The sequence below is a fragment of the Bos indicus x Bos taurus genome, chromosome 16, assembly GCF_003369695.1.
Source record: "Bos indicus x Bos taurus breed Angus x Brahman F1 hybrid chromosome 16, Bos_hybrid_MaternalHap_v2.0, whole genome shotgun sequence".
Taxonomy (NCBI): domain Eukaryota; kingdom Metazoa; phylum Chordata; class Mammalia; order Artiodactyla; family Bovidae; genus Bos; species Bos indicus x Bos taurus.
This window is the reverse complement of record NC_040091.1, coordinates 32,936,811-32,948,993: the sequence shown is the minus strand read 5'-3', so window position 1 is coordinate 32,948,993 and position 12,183 is coordinate 32,936,811. Positions and strand designations below refer to the sequence as shown.

At 35.5% G+C, this 12,183-nt stretch overlaps 1 protein-coding gene across 3 annotated transcripts in view; it reads right to left on the bottom strand.

Moving 5' to 3' along the window:
- Window positions 1-12,183, bottom strand: part of AKT3 (AKT serine/threonine kinase 3) — a 281,329-nt gene that overhangs the window by 29,263 nt on the left and 239,883 nt on the right. For all 3 annotated transcript variants that reach the window (XR_003514899.1, XM_027564715.1, XM_027564716.1), the window contains one exon: window positions 7,954-8,041. Coding sequence is in view for 2 of the 3 variants with exons in the window: in XM_027564715.1 (XP_027420516.1) it covers window positions 7,954-8,041 (88 nt within the window). In the remaining variant the exon portion in view is untranslated. The remainder of the gene's footprint in view (window positions 1-7,953; window positions 8,042-12,183) is intronic.

The window sequence follows — 12,183 nt, the reverse complement described above, 5'->3', positions numbered from 1 at the left end:
GTTATCATACAAAAAGAAACATTACATAATGATAAACGGGTTAATTCTCCAGAAAGATATAATAATGCTTAATGTGTCTGCATCTAACGAGAGAGTTTTGAAATACAATAGCCAAAAACTGACAGGACTGGAAGGAGAAATAGATTTAATTCACTATGATAGTTGGAGACTTTTAACATCCCTTTATCAGTAACTGACAGATTTAGAAGGGGGAAAATTAGCAAGGACTGAAAAGCACCATCAGCCAACTGGATCGAGTTGATAGACTACTTCCTCCAACAATAGCAGAATACATATTCTACTTAAGCTCACAGAACATTTACCAAGAGAAACCATAATCTAGGTCATAAAACACATCTTAAACTTAAAAGAAGAGAAATCATACAAAGGTATGCTCTCAGACCACAAAAAAATTAAACTGGCAATCAGTAAGATAAACATATCTGGAAAAATTCCAAATAGAGATCAAATCGGAGAAGGCAATGGCACCCCACTGCAGTACTCTTGCCTGGAAAATCCCATGGACGGAGGAGCCTGGTAGGCTGCAGTTCATGGGGTCTCGAAGAGTTGGACACGACTGAGCGACTTCACTTTCACTTTTCACTTTCATGCATTAGAGAAGGAAATGGCAGCCCCCTCCAGTGTTCTTGCCTGAAGAACCCCAGGGACGGATGAGCCTGGTGGGCTGCTGTCTACCGGGTCGCACAGAGTCGGACGAGACTGAAGCGACTTAGCAGCAGCAACAGCAGAGATCAAATAATATAGTTCCAAATAACACATGGGTCAAGTAAGATTTCAAGAAAATTTTAAACATATTTTTAAGTAAATAAAAATATATACAGCTCATCAAAGTTTGTGGGATGCAGTAAAAATAGTCTACACAGGAAAACTTACAGCGCTGAATCACACATTCAAAAGGAAAGCTCTAAAAGCAATCATCTATGCTTCCAGTTTAGGAAGCCACAAATAGAAGAGCAAATAAAATCTGAAATAATAAGAAAAGAAATAAAAAATGAGGGTAGAAATCCATAAATTTTAAAATTGAAAACTGATAGAGAAAATCACCAAAATCACAAACTGCCTTTTTGAAAACATCAAGAAAATTGATGAACCTCCACCACATTAAAAAGAAATTGTGTTCTATCAGGCCTTCTGGCATTTACAATAGTGTTTTGTGTACACAAATCCTATTTGGTGCAAAAATTTTAATTTTTACATTGAAGATTATACTATTGCTCATCGTGCCAAAAATGACTTCTCAGACTTAACGTTTATATGTTGAACTCTACTGAGCTCAAAGTTACTACTGTCTGTTCACTTTTCATGACATTTGACTGTTACACCTCTGTTTATCCTCTTATTTCATCCATTTATTCTGTGTAATTTTGTTTTAGGTGCGATTCTTATCCAGAACATCTAGTTACATTTTGTTTTTAACCTACTTCAGGGTTTTAAAGCTTGCACCATTTGCATTTCATATCATAACTAACATGGTTTTGACAGCTGTCTGTGTTCTTTTATATCCTCAGTGCAATGCCTCACAATCAACAGAAGAGAGTAATTTTAAAGTTAAACTGTCAGAACATTTGGTAGATATTTGTGGCTCATTTTTCTCCAATCTGAAGTCTTAGACTGGACTACCATTTGAGTAGGATAAGGAGAGCGTCAATATGAAGCTACCTAGATGCATCTGTTTGGCCTCTTTCTTTTCTCTGCTGAGTGTTCATGTTGTACTCGTCTAACCTTGCTTTACTTAAGAAAACACCAACAATCACAAACAGTGGCGTAACTGCCATCAGTCACCAAGCTCTTCATGCTGAATTTTTCAATCAGAAAATAGGAAGTCATGATTCAGTCATGAAAAGTGCCAGTGTAACTTTAATACTATTTCAACACACAAAGAAAAAGATACCAGATGGGAGCATGGATCTCCATAAGGCAATGGAGAATGCTACTAGTAGTAAATATAAAGCATTGTTAGCACATTAAAATACAATTGTCTAAAGCTAAACAGAATCATGATATATTGTGATGGTTTATAATATGTGAAAGTAGAATATATGAAAGTGAAGAATGGAAGAGTAAACAGAAATATGCTATTCAAAGTGATATATAATATTAACTGAAGGCACAGTGTGGTAAGTTATATATACAGAAAACTCTAAAACAACTTCACGACAAAAAAGCAAAGGAGAATAGCTAATGAGACAACAGCTAAGATAAAATCAAAACAAAAATATTCAAAAGAAGGTAGATAAAAAAGGAATAAAATTGCAAGATGGCAGAATTTAAACCCAACTATGTTAATAATTGAATTAAATAAAAGTGGGCTGCACATTCCATTAGAAGTCATATATTAGCTAATGAATAAGGAAAAAGTCAAAGTATGGTGCAGTGATTAAGCCTGTGTGTTCCTCTTTCTCCTCCTACCATGGATACAAACCCCATGATGTGCTAAAAAGTTTGGCTGGGGCCAGCTGTCTCCATAATCCACCTTCCGCCTCCCCCAAACCTGCTACGACTCAGAGAAGCCAAAAGGTGGAGTAGAAAAAGATTACTGGATGACAAGCAGTAAGAATTACAAGAGCTAAACGAGCTCTTCAAACCTGTAGTTGCTGCTCAAACACTAAGTAAAGGTACAGATCGTGAATCTGTGGGACATGCACGGGCGGAGCGCTAGGGAGCTAAGTGCAGGTTCTCTCTCGACTGCAGCGAGAAAATGCGATGCAAGCAGTGAAGAACTTGAAAAATATACTATAGATAATTAGCATGAGAATAAAAGAAACACAATAAGGCAGAAAAGAAAAACTCCAAAATTGAGAGTGTGCAAATACTTTCTCGAACTACTAGAAACAACAAACATGGCTGGCTTTGGGTGTGCCATGGAGGGGCAGATATCTGCATGCATCATGACACACTTCCTTCTGGATTTATACTGTGTTGTTTATCCTTCTTAAAGAAAGAAGAGAATGAACAGAAAATGTCATTACAAGATGTAAAAGAGTGTTCTGCCCTAGGTCCAAATACTGCCAAAAGAAGTCCAGAATCTTTCCTTATATGGAAGGAAAAGACAAGAAAAGATGGATAAACTTGAGCAAGAAATGGAAAGAAGGACTTCAAAACAGGGTAGGCACCAGTTTTCAGTGGTTGTGAAATGTATGAATTTCATCCTGAGCTGACTGATGATAACAAGGAGGAAGCAGACGATACCTGTTACACCCAGGGAACAGGTGGAGATGAGGGAGATGATTCAGTGAGGGATGTAAATGAGACAGGTATTACTGTAGCCACTCTTCAAAGACTGTAGCAAACACACTTCAGAAAGAGATAAAAACAAATTAAGCAAAACTTCCCTGGTGACTCAGACAGTGAAGCATTCGACCTTGGCTGGGGAAGATGCCCTGGAGAAGGGAATGGTTACTCACTCCAGTATTCTTGCTTGGAGAATTCCATGGACAGAGGAGCCTGGAAGGCTAGAGTCCATAGGGTCACATAGGGTTGGACATGACTTAGGAACTAACACTTTCACATTTTCATCAGCTACCAACTTTATTTAGATTTCACCAGTTTTTCCACTTAGGGCCCTTTCCTATTCCAAGATCCAATCTAGAATTCCATACTACATTTAGTCATGCCACCTTAGTCCCTTTAGTTTGTGAAAGTTCCACAATCATTCTTTGCATTTCATGAAGCTGACACCTTTAAACCTATTTGACCAATTATTTTAAGGTATATATCTCTCCATGCAGGTTTCTTCAGGTTTTCTCATAATCATACTGAGGTTATTCATTTTGAAGAATACTACAAAAGTGATACAGCCTTCTCATGCTATCATATCATGGGTTACCAGGATTTTGCAACGTCTGCCAAGGTTTGTTTGTTTTTAATTCTAAAATTACTCTTTTAGTCTTTGTAAATATATATTTTGAGAGAGATATGTGGACATGCAAATATTCTGTTTCTTATACTTTTACCCACTAATTTTAGCATTCATTGGTGAATCGCGTACAGCAATTTTTATTCGGGGGTTTTTAATGATAATTTTCTATTTCCCTGATTCCTTCTACATTTATTAATTGGAACTCACCCACAATGAAGATGGGGCTTCCTGGTGTCTCAGGTGACAAAGAATCTGCCTGCAATGTGGGGGACCCAAGTTCAATCCCTGGGTCAGAAAGATCCCCTGGAGAAGGGAATGGCAACCCACTCCAGTATTCTTGCCTGGAGAATCCCATGGATAGAGGAGTTTGGCAGGATATAGTCCATGAGGTCTCAAAGAGTCAGACATGACTGAGCAACAATACTGCTACTACTTTAATGTAGACATGTCTCTTCTCAATATTTTATCTATTTGTTCAATCACTAATCTCGCAGTATAGACTAATGGACATGTATCTTATTCTTTACATCATATACAATATTTGTTTTGCTACTGAAATTGTTCCAGCTTTCACCACTTGGAATTACTTAAGGTTGGTTCCTGTGTTCTATTAACATGAACCTTTCCATCTACCTTCCTTGTTTTTTTTTTTTTTTTTTACTTTCTGGCACCACAAAATTCCTTGGGCTCTTTTACCTTCCCCATCCCAGCTGTGAGTTCAACTACTTCTCCAAATAACTTTGATTCTTTTTACTGGAGAATGATATTTAGTAATGAATATTTCAGTGTTAGATATGATTAATGTCATATTTAATGGTAAACAGTGTTTTCTCCCTAGAAACAATGTTTTCTCTCCTTAGAAACAAAACCAGGCTGTTAACTCTCATCATTTCTATTCCACATTGTAGAAAGGTCCTAGCCCATATAATAAAGGAAAAGAAAGAAAATACAGATTGAAAATGAAGTAAAGCTTTTTATTTATATAAAATATGGTCATTTATTTAGATAACCCTATGTCATGTACAAAAAAACTACTAAAACTAATAGCTTGTAGGATACAAGACCCACATACAAAAATCAATCCTATTTCTACTGGTAGCAAACAATATGAAAATAACATTTTAAAGTATCATTCACGTCAGAAGACATGAAATACTTATGGATAAATTTAACAAAATATGAATAAGAACTAAACACTGAAAATTATGAAACATTACTGAGAGTAATTAAAGAAGGCCTAAATAAATGAAGAGGTCCAGCATTTTCAAATGCCAATCCTCCCCAAATTCTTCTATAAATTGAACACAGTCTCACAGAAAACTCCCAGCAGACTTTTTTGTATAAAGTTGCCAAACTGAGTATAAAACATATAGAAATTTACCTAGATAAATTCATATAAAACATCCTACCAGAGAATCTGAAAGACTGAAGACACTTCAAAGATCGTAATTCCCTGTGGGTGTAAAACAACTTGTCCACTTCCACACAAGAGAGAAGCAGCAGATCTAGGATGAGTGCCTCCAGCTTCCAGTGCTGAGTTACTCAGAGTGCTAAATGATGATAATCACAGCTAAGATTAATTCATCTCTAACTTTCCCTAGGAAGAGGTTTCACTTTCCCCTAAAGGTGCTCATGCTCAGGCGCTAGTCCTGTCTGACTCTGTGACCCCCTGGACTGTAGCCTGCCAGGCTCCCCTGGTCATGGGATTTTCCAGGCAAGAATACTGGCATGGACCGCCGTTTCTTCCCCCAGAGGATCTTCCCAACCCAGAGCTCAAACCCGCGTCTCCTGCATCTTCTGCATTGGCAGGCAGATTCTTTACCACTGAGCCATTGCGGAAGCCCTTCCGCTAAACATACCAGTATCTTCACACACATCTTCATCTGCAGAGTTTACCATGATACATATCAATAAGAAAATAGCCAATAATCAAGTCATAAATCTATAAAAACAGCAATTCTCCCAAAGCACATTAGTAAAACTGAAAAATACCTGACCTTAGAGATAAAGAATAAGGTATGCATTTTAAAGATATAAGACCCCTCAAAAATGTTTGAAAACACAGGTAAATTCATGAAAATAGCTACTATATTAACATTCCTATAATTAATTCCTTATTTGTTGTAATACAATACAAACCCAAATAAACCCAATCATATTTCCACCACCTTTTAGAAAGAGTATCAAAATTTAAGCATGCTACTCTGACATTGTTCTTCAGGTGTATGAAGATGGCTGAGAACATCGGGGGTATCTGACATCCAGGATACCACCCACACCCCCGAGCTAACCTGTAGCAAGTGTCAAGTAAAAACTGTGATTTTGGCTGTTGTGCTTCTTTATGCAGGATACTTAACATTTTTGCTCAAATTAAGCTGCAACTATTTTTATCTAAACTCTAACAATTTAAATTCATTTATTCACATACATCATCTAAAGCTATGTTTTGGTAGCTCCTCGTCCTGCCCTTCTTGCTGGTTTCTCCAGTTTCATTCACCACAAGGGAGCTGCCTGGGTATCTTAACAGTACCTTCACTCTGGGCATGCTGAGCCCATGGGGCAGAGACAGAATAAGCCTTGTTTCTTCACTGTGTGCTGGCTGGGTTCTCAGTGCATTCCTTAGGTGATGCCAAACTACAGTATTAACATATCCGACTCTCTGAATAGGACTGAAGAAAATCCATATTTTACCCCTTCTTTAAAATTAGCAGTGCCATACCAATGCCCCACATTTTGTCTCCTAAGGAAATTTTTCTTTCTGTTTGGTTGTTGTTAGTGGTGGTGGAGTCCTCTTTGGATTTAGTTGTGGCTTATAACTTTGTGTGCCAAAGGAAACCTTTGATCACATATTATTTCTAGGTTCTTTTGCAGTGCAGTGACATGATAAACAGCAAGTGGTGCTTTAGGGGCTATATATGGATGCCACTCATAAAGAATTTCATCAGTATTACACAGTAGATACATAACTGTCTGCCTGAAGGTAATAAACACTGAGGATACTTAAGAATGATCACAAACTTCTCACAAGGGTTGAGAAGGATCCAACACTTACCTCAGTGCTTATACATGGTGGGAACTCAAGAACTGTACATTTACTTGAAGTCTGCGTAGAGGCACCATAGCATGGCACCTGTATTTTAAACACCTAGTTACAAGAAATGCTTAAAGTCGCCACATTCCCTATTACTGTGACATAGTACAAAAATGGCACACTTGTCTTACTTCCTCATAACTCTATGATATCCCTCTGTCTTTGCTTTAGGGATTAACAGAGAAGAGTATTTGGCACAAATTAAGACACTGCATAAATGTTGCTGATAAATACATTTAAGAGAAAAACATGAAAACCTAGAATAAACTGAAATGGAAGGACTGAGTACATAAACTGACTAGGTAAGAATTATAAGCAAATGCTGAATAACATAAAAATTTCATAGTAAAATTTTCATATGACCATTTGAAAACCAAAATATCAAAATCATTGACTGTACTAACAATATCTGAAGTAGTAAAAATAAATTTTTAAAAATTTAAAAGATAAAACAGACACAATAATTTCCTATTCCTAAACTTAAGTAAACACTGCAGTATTAGAAACAAGTACAGATTAGAGTAAAAATAAAACCATATGATTTGTAGCATCCATCTTGTAAGTCTTGAAGTTCTATTTCAAGTAAAAGAGAAGGCCCAAAGAAGACAAATAAATGTATTATTTTGTTAAATATTAAAACTAAACTGCTTTAAATTCCTTTTAAAAATAAGGAACTGTATAAATAAATATGAAGCATTCACTTTAAAATGAAAGGTACAGAGACAAAGTTTCAAAATTGTGATTGTTTTGCTAGTTTTCCTGAAGAATAACGTAACATTGGTGCCTTTATTTTTTCTGAATCAATGAAATGATGAGAAGTAGACTAACAAATTATTGTGATAATAAAGAGAAAACTGATCACATTGAATAAAATTTCAAAATGCATTTCAGATGTAAAAACTATCAATAATGTTTTGTGCTAAGAAGTTCAATATTCAATTAAATAATAGAGTAAAAATACAATATCATGAAGATAACCGACCTTTTTATCATACACATCTTGCCAGTTTACTCCAGAAAAGAAACTGTGTCTCATAATTTCTTTTGCATCATCTGGTCCTCCACCAAGGCTGTGAGAACAGAAATAAAATTAAATGATTATAGAACATTTGCATAAGCTGAATGCATAACTACAAAGCTTTTGTGAAATGTAACTTTCTGTGTGTAAATAGTTCTTGTGATAAATAGCCATAAAAATAAAAAGCTTTTGTTGTAAGATCTAGTTTTCCTAATACACTATTAATAAGAATTTGCCTTGGGACAGTATGGTATTAGAAAAAAGCACAAGTTTTGGAGACAAACCAGAACTAGGCAAGCAGCTCTAGAACTTAGCAAGTGTATGACAATGAAAAATTACTTAATCTCAGTTTTCTCATCTGTATAGTGAGAATAATAATACCAGCATGGAAGATTACTGTTAGGGTACTTGTTATTTCTAAATGTTAAGTATTTAGAAATAACAAGTACCTAGCACAATAAATAATAGCTATTGTCAATTCTCAAGCCAAAATTATTTTAGAATGACTTTAGTCAAAATGCACCCTTGTCAACATAAATTCTGTAAAGACTACATAAAGGTTAGAAAAAACAATTTAGAGAGCACTGCTGACAGAAGCCAATAAATTGCTTTCATATTTCAAATGAATTTTCAGAGAAGTGAGAAAGTTAATATATGAAATATCACTGCAATGGAATCTGCTATACAAGTTTAAATTAAAATTTTAAAAATACCCTCACCCCATCTTTGAAGGTACTCTTATTCAACTGATACCTGACACAATCTGAAATTCAGGTGTTTTCTAGATTTCTCCATTTCATATAGTACATATTAGTCACTATGAAGAAAGGATGAGAGAAACAGAAAATAACACAGGAGGAAGTAAGATGGGAGGAAAAGAGGAAAAAGAGAGAAATAAAGAAAGGACAGGGAAACAAGGAGGAAAATAAAACAAAGGAAATCTATTTTTAAATCTGAATTTGACAGAGCAAGTTTTATTTGATTTTACTCATTGTTAGAAATGATACATGCTGGTAAATGCTTAATCATCAGCTATCTTGGGAAATTATAAATATATAATACATATATGTATTATTAGATTTATCGATAGAAGATGTGCAGAAGCAAAACATTATACAGTATTTCCAACCTCAAAATACATAAGTATCCTCAAAAGTACAGAGAAGAGCAAAATTTAACAACATTATCAAAGAGTGATGAGTTTTGAATATTTTCTATCCTTGATTTTAATGTTCCTGGTTTAATTGTAAGTTTATATAATTTAATTTTTAATAATGGCTGTTTTCAACAACCAGCTCACAAAATTCTTGATATTTAACAACTGGCTATTCTAAGCTGGTACCTGTCAACTCTCAACACACCACTGGCTAGGAAGAAAAGCAAATATGTCATAGAAAATAAGCAATTCTACAATTTTAATGAATTCTGGTTATTATTAGGTATAAGGAATACATCACTAGGAAGAATCCAGGATCCTCTGACACACTGTCAGAATGGAAAAACAAAACAATTAGCGGATTTCTGAATATTTGTAGTGATGATCCTATAGTTCCCAGTATCCAGGTCTTTTATACTAAGATCCATACAGAATAAATCACACCTCTGACTGGAGCTTTCAGATTGGATCAGATCATAATAGTTATGTTCATATGTGGAACTATCAGACTGGCAACTCTATATTTGGTTAACACTCAGCACTGGACTTCTGGCCTCATTCTTTTTCATTCTATTTCAAGTTATGTATGCCTCTCCCCTGGTAGAATGCAAATTCGTTTGAGAGGCGAGTTCAGTACTGGATTATCCAAAAAATGTTTTAAGCCTGTGATTAGGAAGCCAGAAAAGCAGAAACACCAAAATACTTGCTTCTGAAAAAATTATTTAACATTTCAGAGTATGCATCAAAGTAGTATGTATGAGAAAAATCAGAAGTTTATTATATTTTCTTATATCTATGTTATTATTTAGTTCAGCACGGTTTTCAATCTAAAATATAGACAAGATGGTGAGTGAAGTAGCAGTTAAAATGGAAAACTATAATCATTTTTAGAAATAAAGGGTTTTAATTCGGCTCCAGTCATTCATTTTTATGTCACTCCTTAGTTCTCAAGCAATATTTGGCTTTGGACATAGCCAGCATTTAATCTACATTTATCAAATACATATATAACTAAAGTATCAGCCATGAATACTATACAAAGACTAAGAATATAATCTTAGACTGCCATTTTAGAAGTTGGTAGAGATTCTTTAACATAAGCTTCTTCAAAGTGTGAAACTGTCAAAAATTTCAATGTCAATGACTCCCTAATATACAATTTAAGACTTCAAAATAATATCAAAATATGATTTACATTAAGATATTTTTGTCTAAGAATACCAAATTCCCATATCAGAAAGCCAATCCAAAATTCTCAGCCATTATGGATTCTTCATAACTAGAAGCAACATGGGATTTACAGTTTCCTTGTGTTACTGAATGCAACATGAGGTTATGATGTTCCTACAAAATTTGCATAGGACGTTAAGAGAGATACTAACAGAATAATCATAAAGTAATGAAGAATAAGAAATAAAAGCAAACTGAGAGCTGACTCTTTGATAGAACTGAGAGCAATTCAGTAAAGAGTATCAGAAAAACTGAAGCAGTATTTAAATAACTGAATAGGAATAATAAAGAGGTATACTATCTTTGATTATGTTTCTTAAGACTTTCAGGGTCCTTTATTGGTTCTTTCTCTTCTCTCTACCTCCTAAATTTTTGACATTTCCCAAGTCTCTGTCCTAGGGTGTCTTCTTTTTATATTCTCCTCATTTCACTATTGTCATGGCTCCAGCCATGAGATATTTACAGACCCCAAATCCAGATATTCAGTTCTTGTGTTTCTGTTTAATAATTTTTAGTGGAGTATAGTTGCTTTGCAATGTTGTGTTACTTTCTACTGTTCAGAAGAATCAATCAGTTATATATATATATATATATACACATATCAGTTCAGTTCACTCGCTCAGTTGTGTCTGACTCTTTTGCAACCCCATGAACCGCAGTACGCCAGGCCTCCCTGTCCATCACTAACTCCCAGAGTCCACCCAAACCCATGTCCATTGTGTCGGTGATGCCATCCAACCACCTCATCCTCTGTCGTCCCCTTCTCTTCCTGCCCTCAATTTTTCCCAGCATCAGGGTCTTTTCAAATGAGTCAGCTCTCCATATGACGTGGCCAAAGTACTGGAGTTTCAGCTTCAACATCAGTCCCTCCAATGAATACCCAGGACTGATCTTCGTTAGGATGGACTGGTTGGATCTCCTTGCAGTCCAAGGGACTCTCAAGAGAATTCTCCAACACCACAGTTCAAAAGCATCGATTCTTCCATGCTCAGCTTTCTTTCTAGTCCAACTCTCACATCCATACACAACTACTGGAAAAACCATAGCCTTGACTAGACGGACCTTTGTTGGCAAAGTAATGTCTCTGCTTTTCAACATGCTATCTAGGTTGGTCATAACTTTCCTTCCAAGGAGCAAGCGTCTTTTAATTTCATGACTGCAATCACCATCTGCAGTGATTTTGGAGCCCAGAAAAATAAAGTCAGCCACTGTTTCCACTGTTTCCCCATCTATTTGTCAAGAAGTGATGGGACCGGATGCCATGATCTTAGTTTTCTCTTTTTTGATTTCTTTCTCATTTAGGTTATACAGAGCACTGAGTAGGGGTCCCTGTACTATACAGCAGGTTCTCATTAGTTATCCATTTTATACATACCATTGTATATATATCATTCCCAATCTCCCAATTCATCTCTCCTCCCTACCCTGCCTTAGTATCCATAAGTTTGTTCCCTACATCTGTGTCTTTATTTCCGTTTTGCAAATAAGTTCATCTTGGATTGGACAACTGGACAGCTACATGTTAAAAAAGGAAATGAGAACACTCTCTCACACCATACACAAAAATAAACTCAAAATGGATTAAAGACTTAAATGTAAGCATAGACACTATAAAACTCTTAGAGAAAAACATAGGCAGAACATTCTCTGACATAAATTGCAGCAAGATCTTTTCTGACCCACCTCCTAGAATAATAAAAATAAAAACAAAAATGGGATTTAATTAAACTTCAAAGCTTTTGCACAGCAAAGGAAACCAAAAACAAAACAAAAAGACACCTTCATAATGGAGAAAATATTTGCAAATG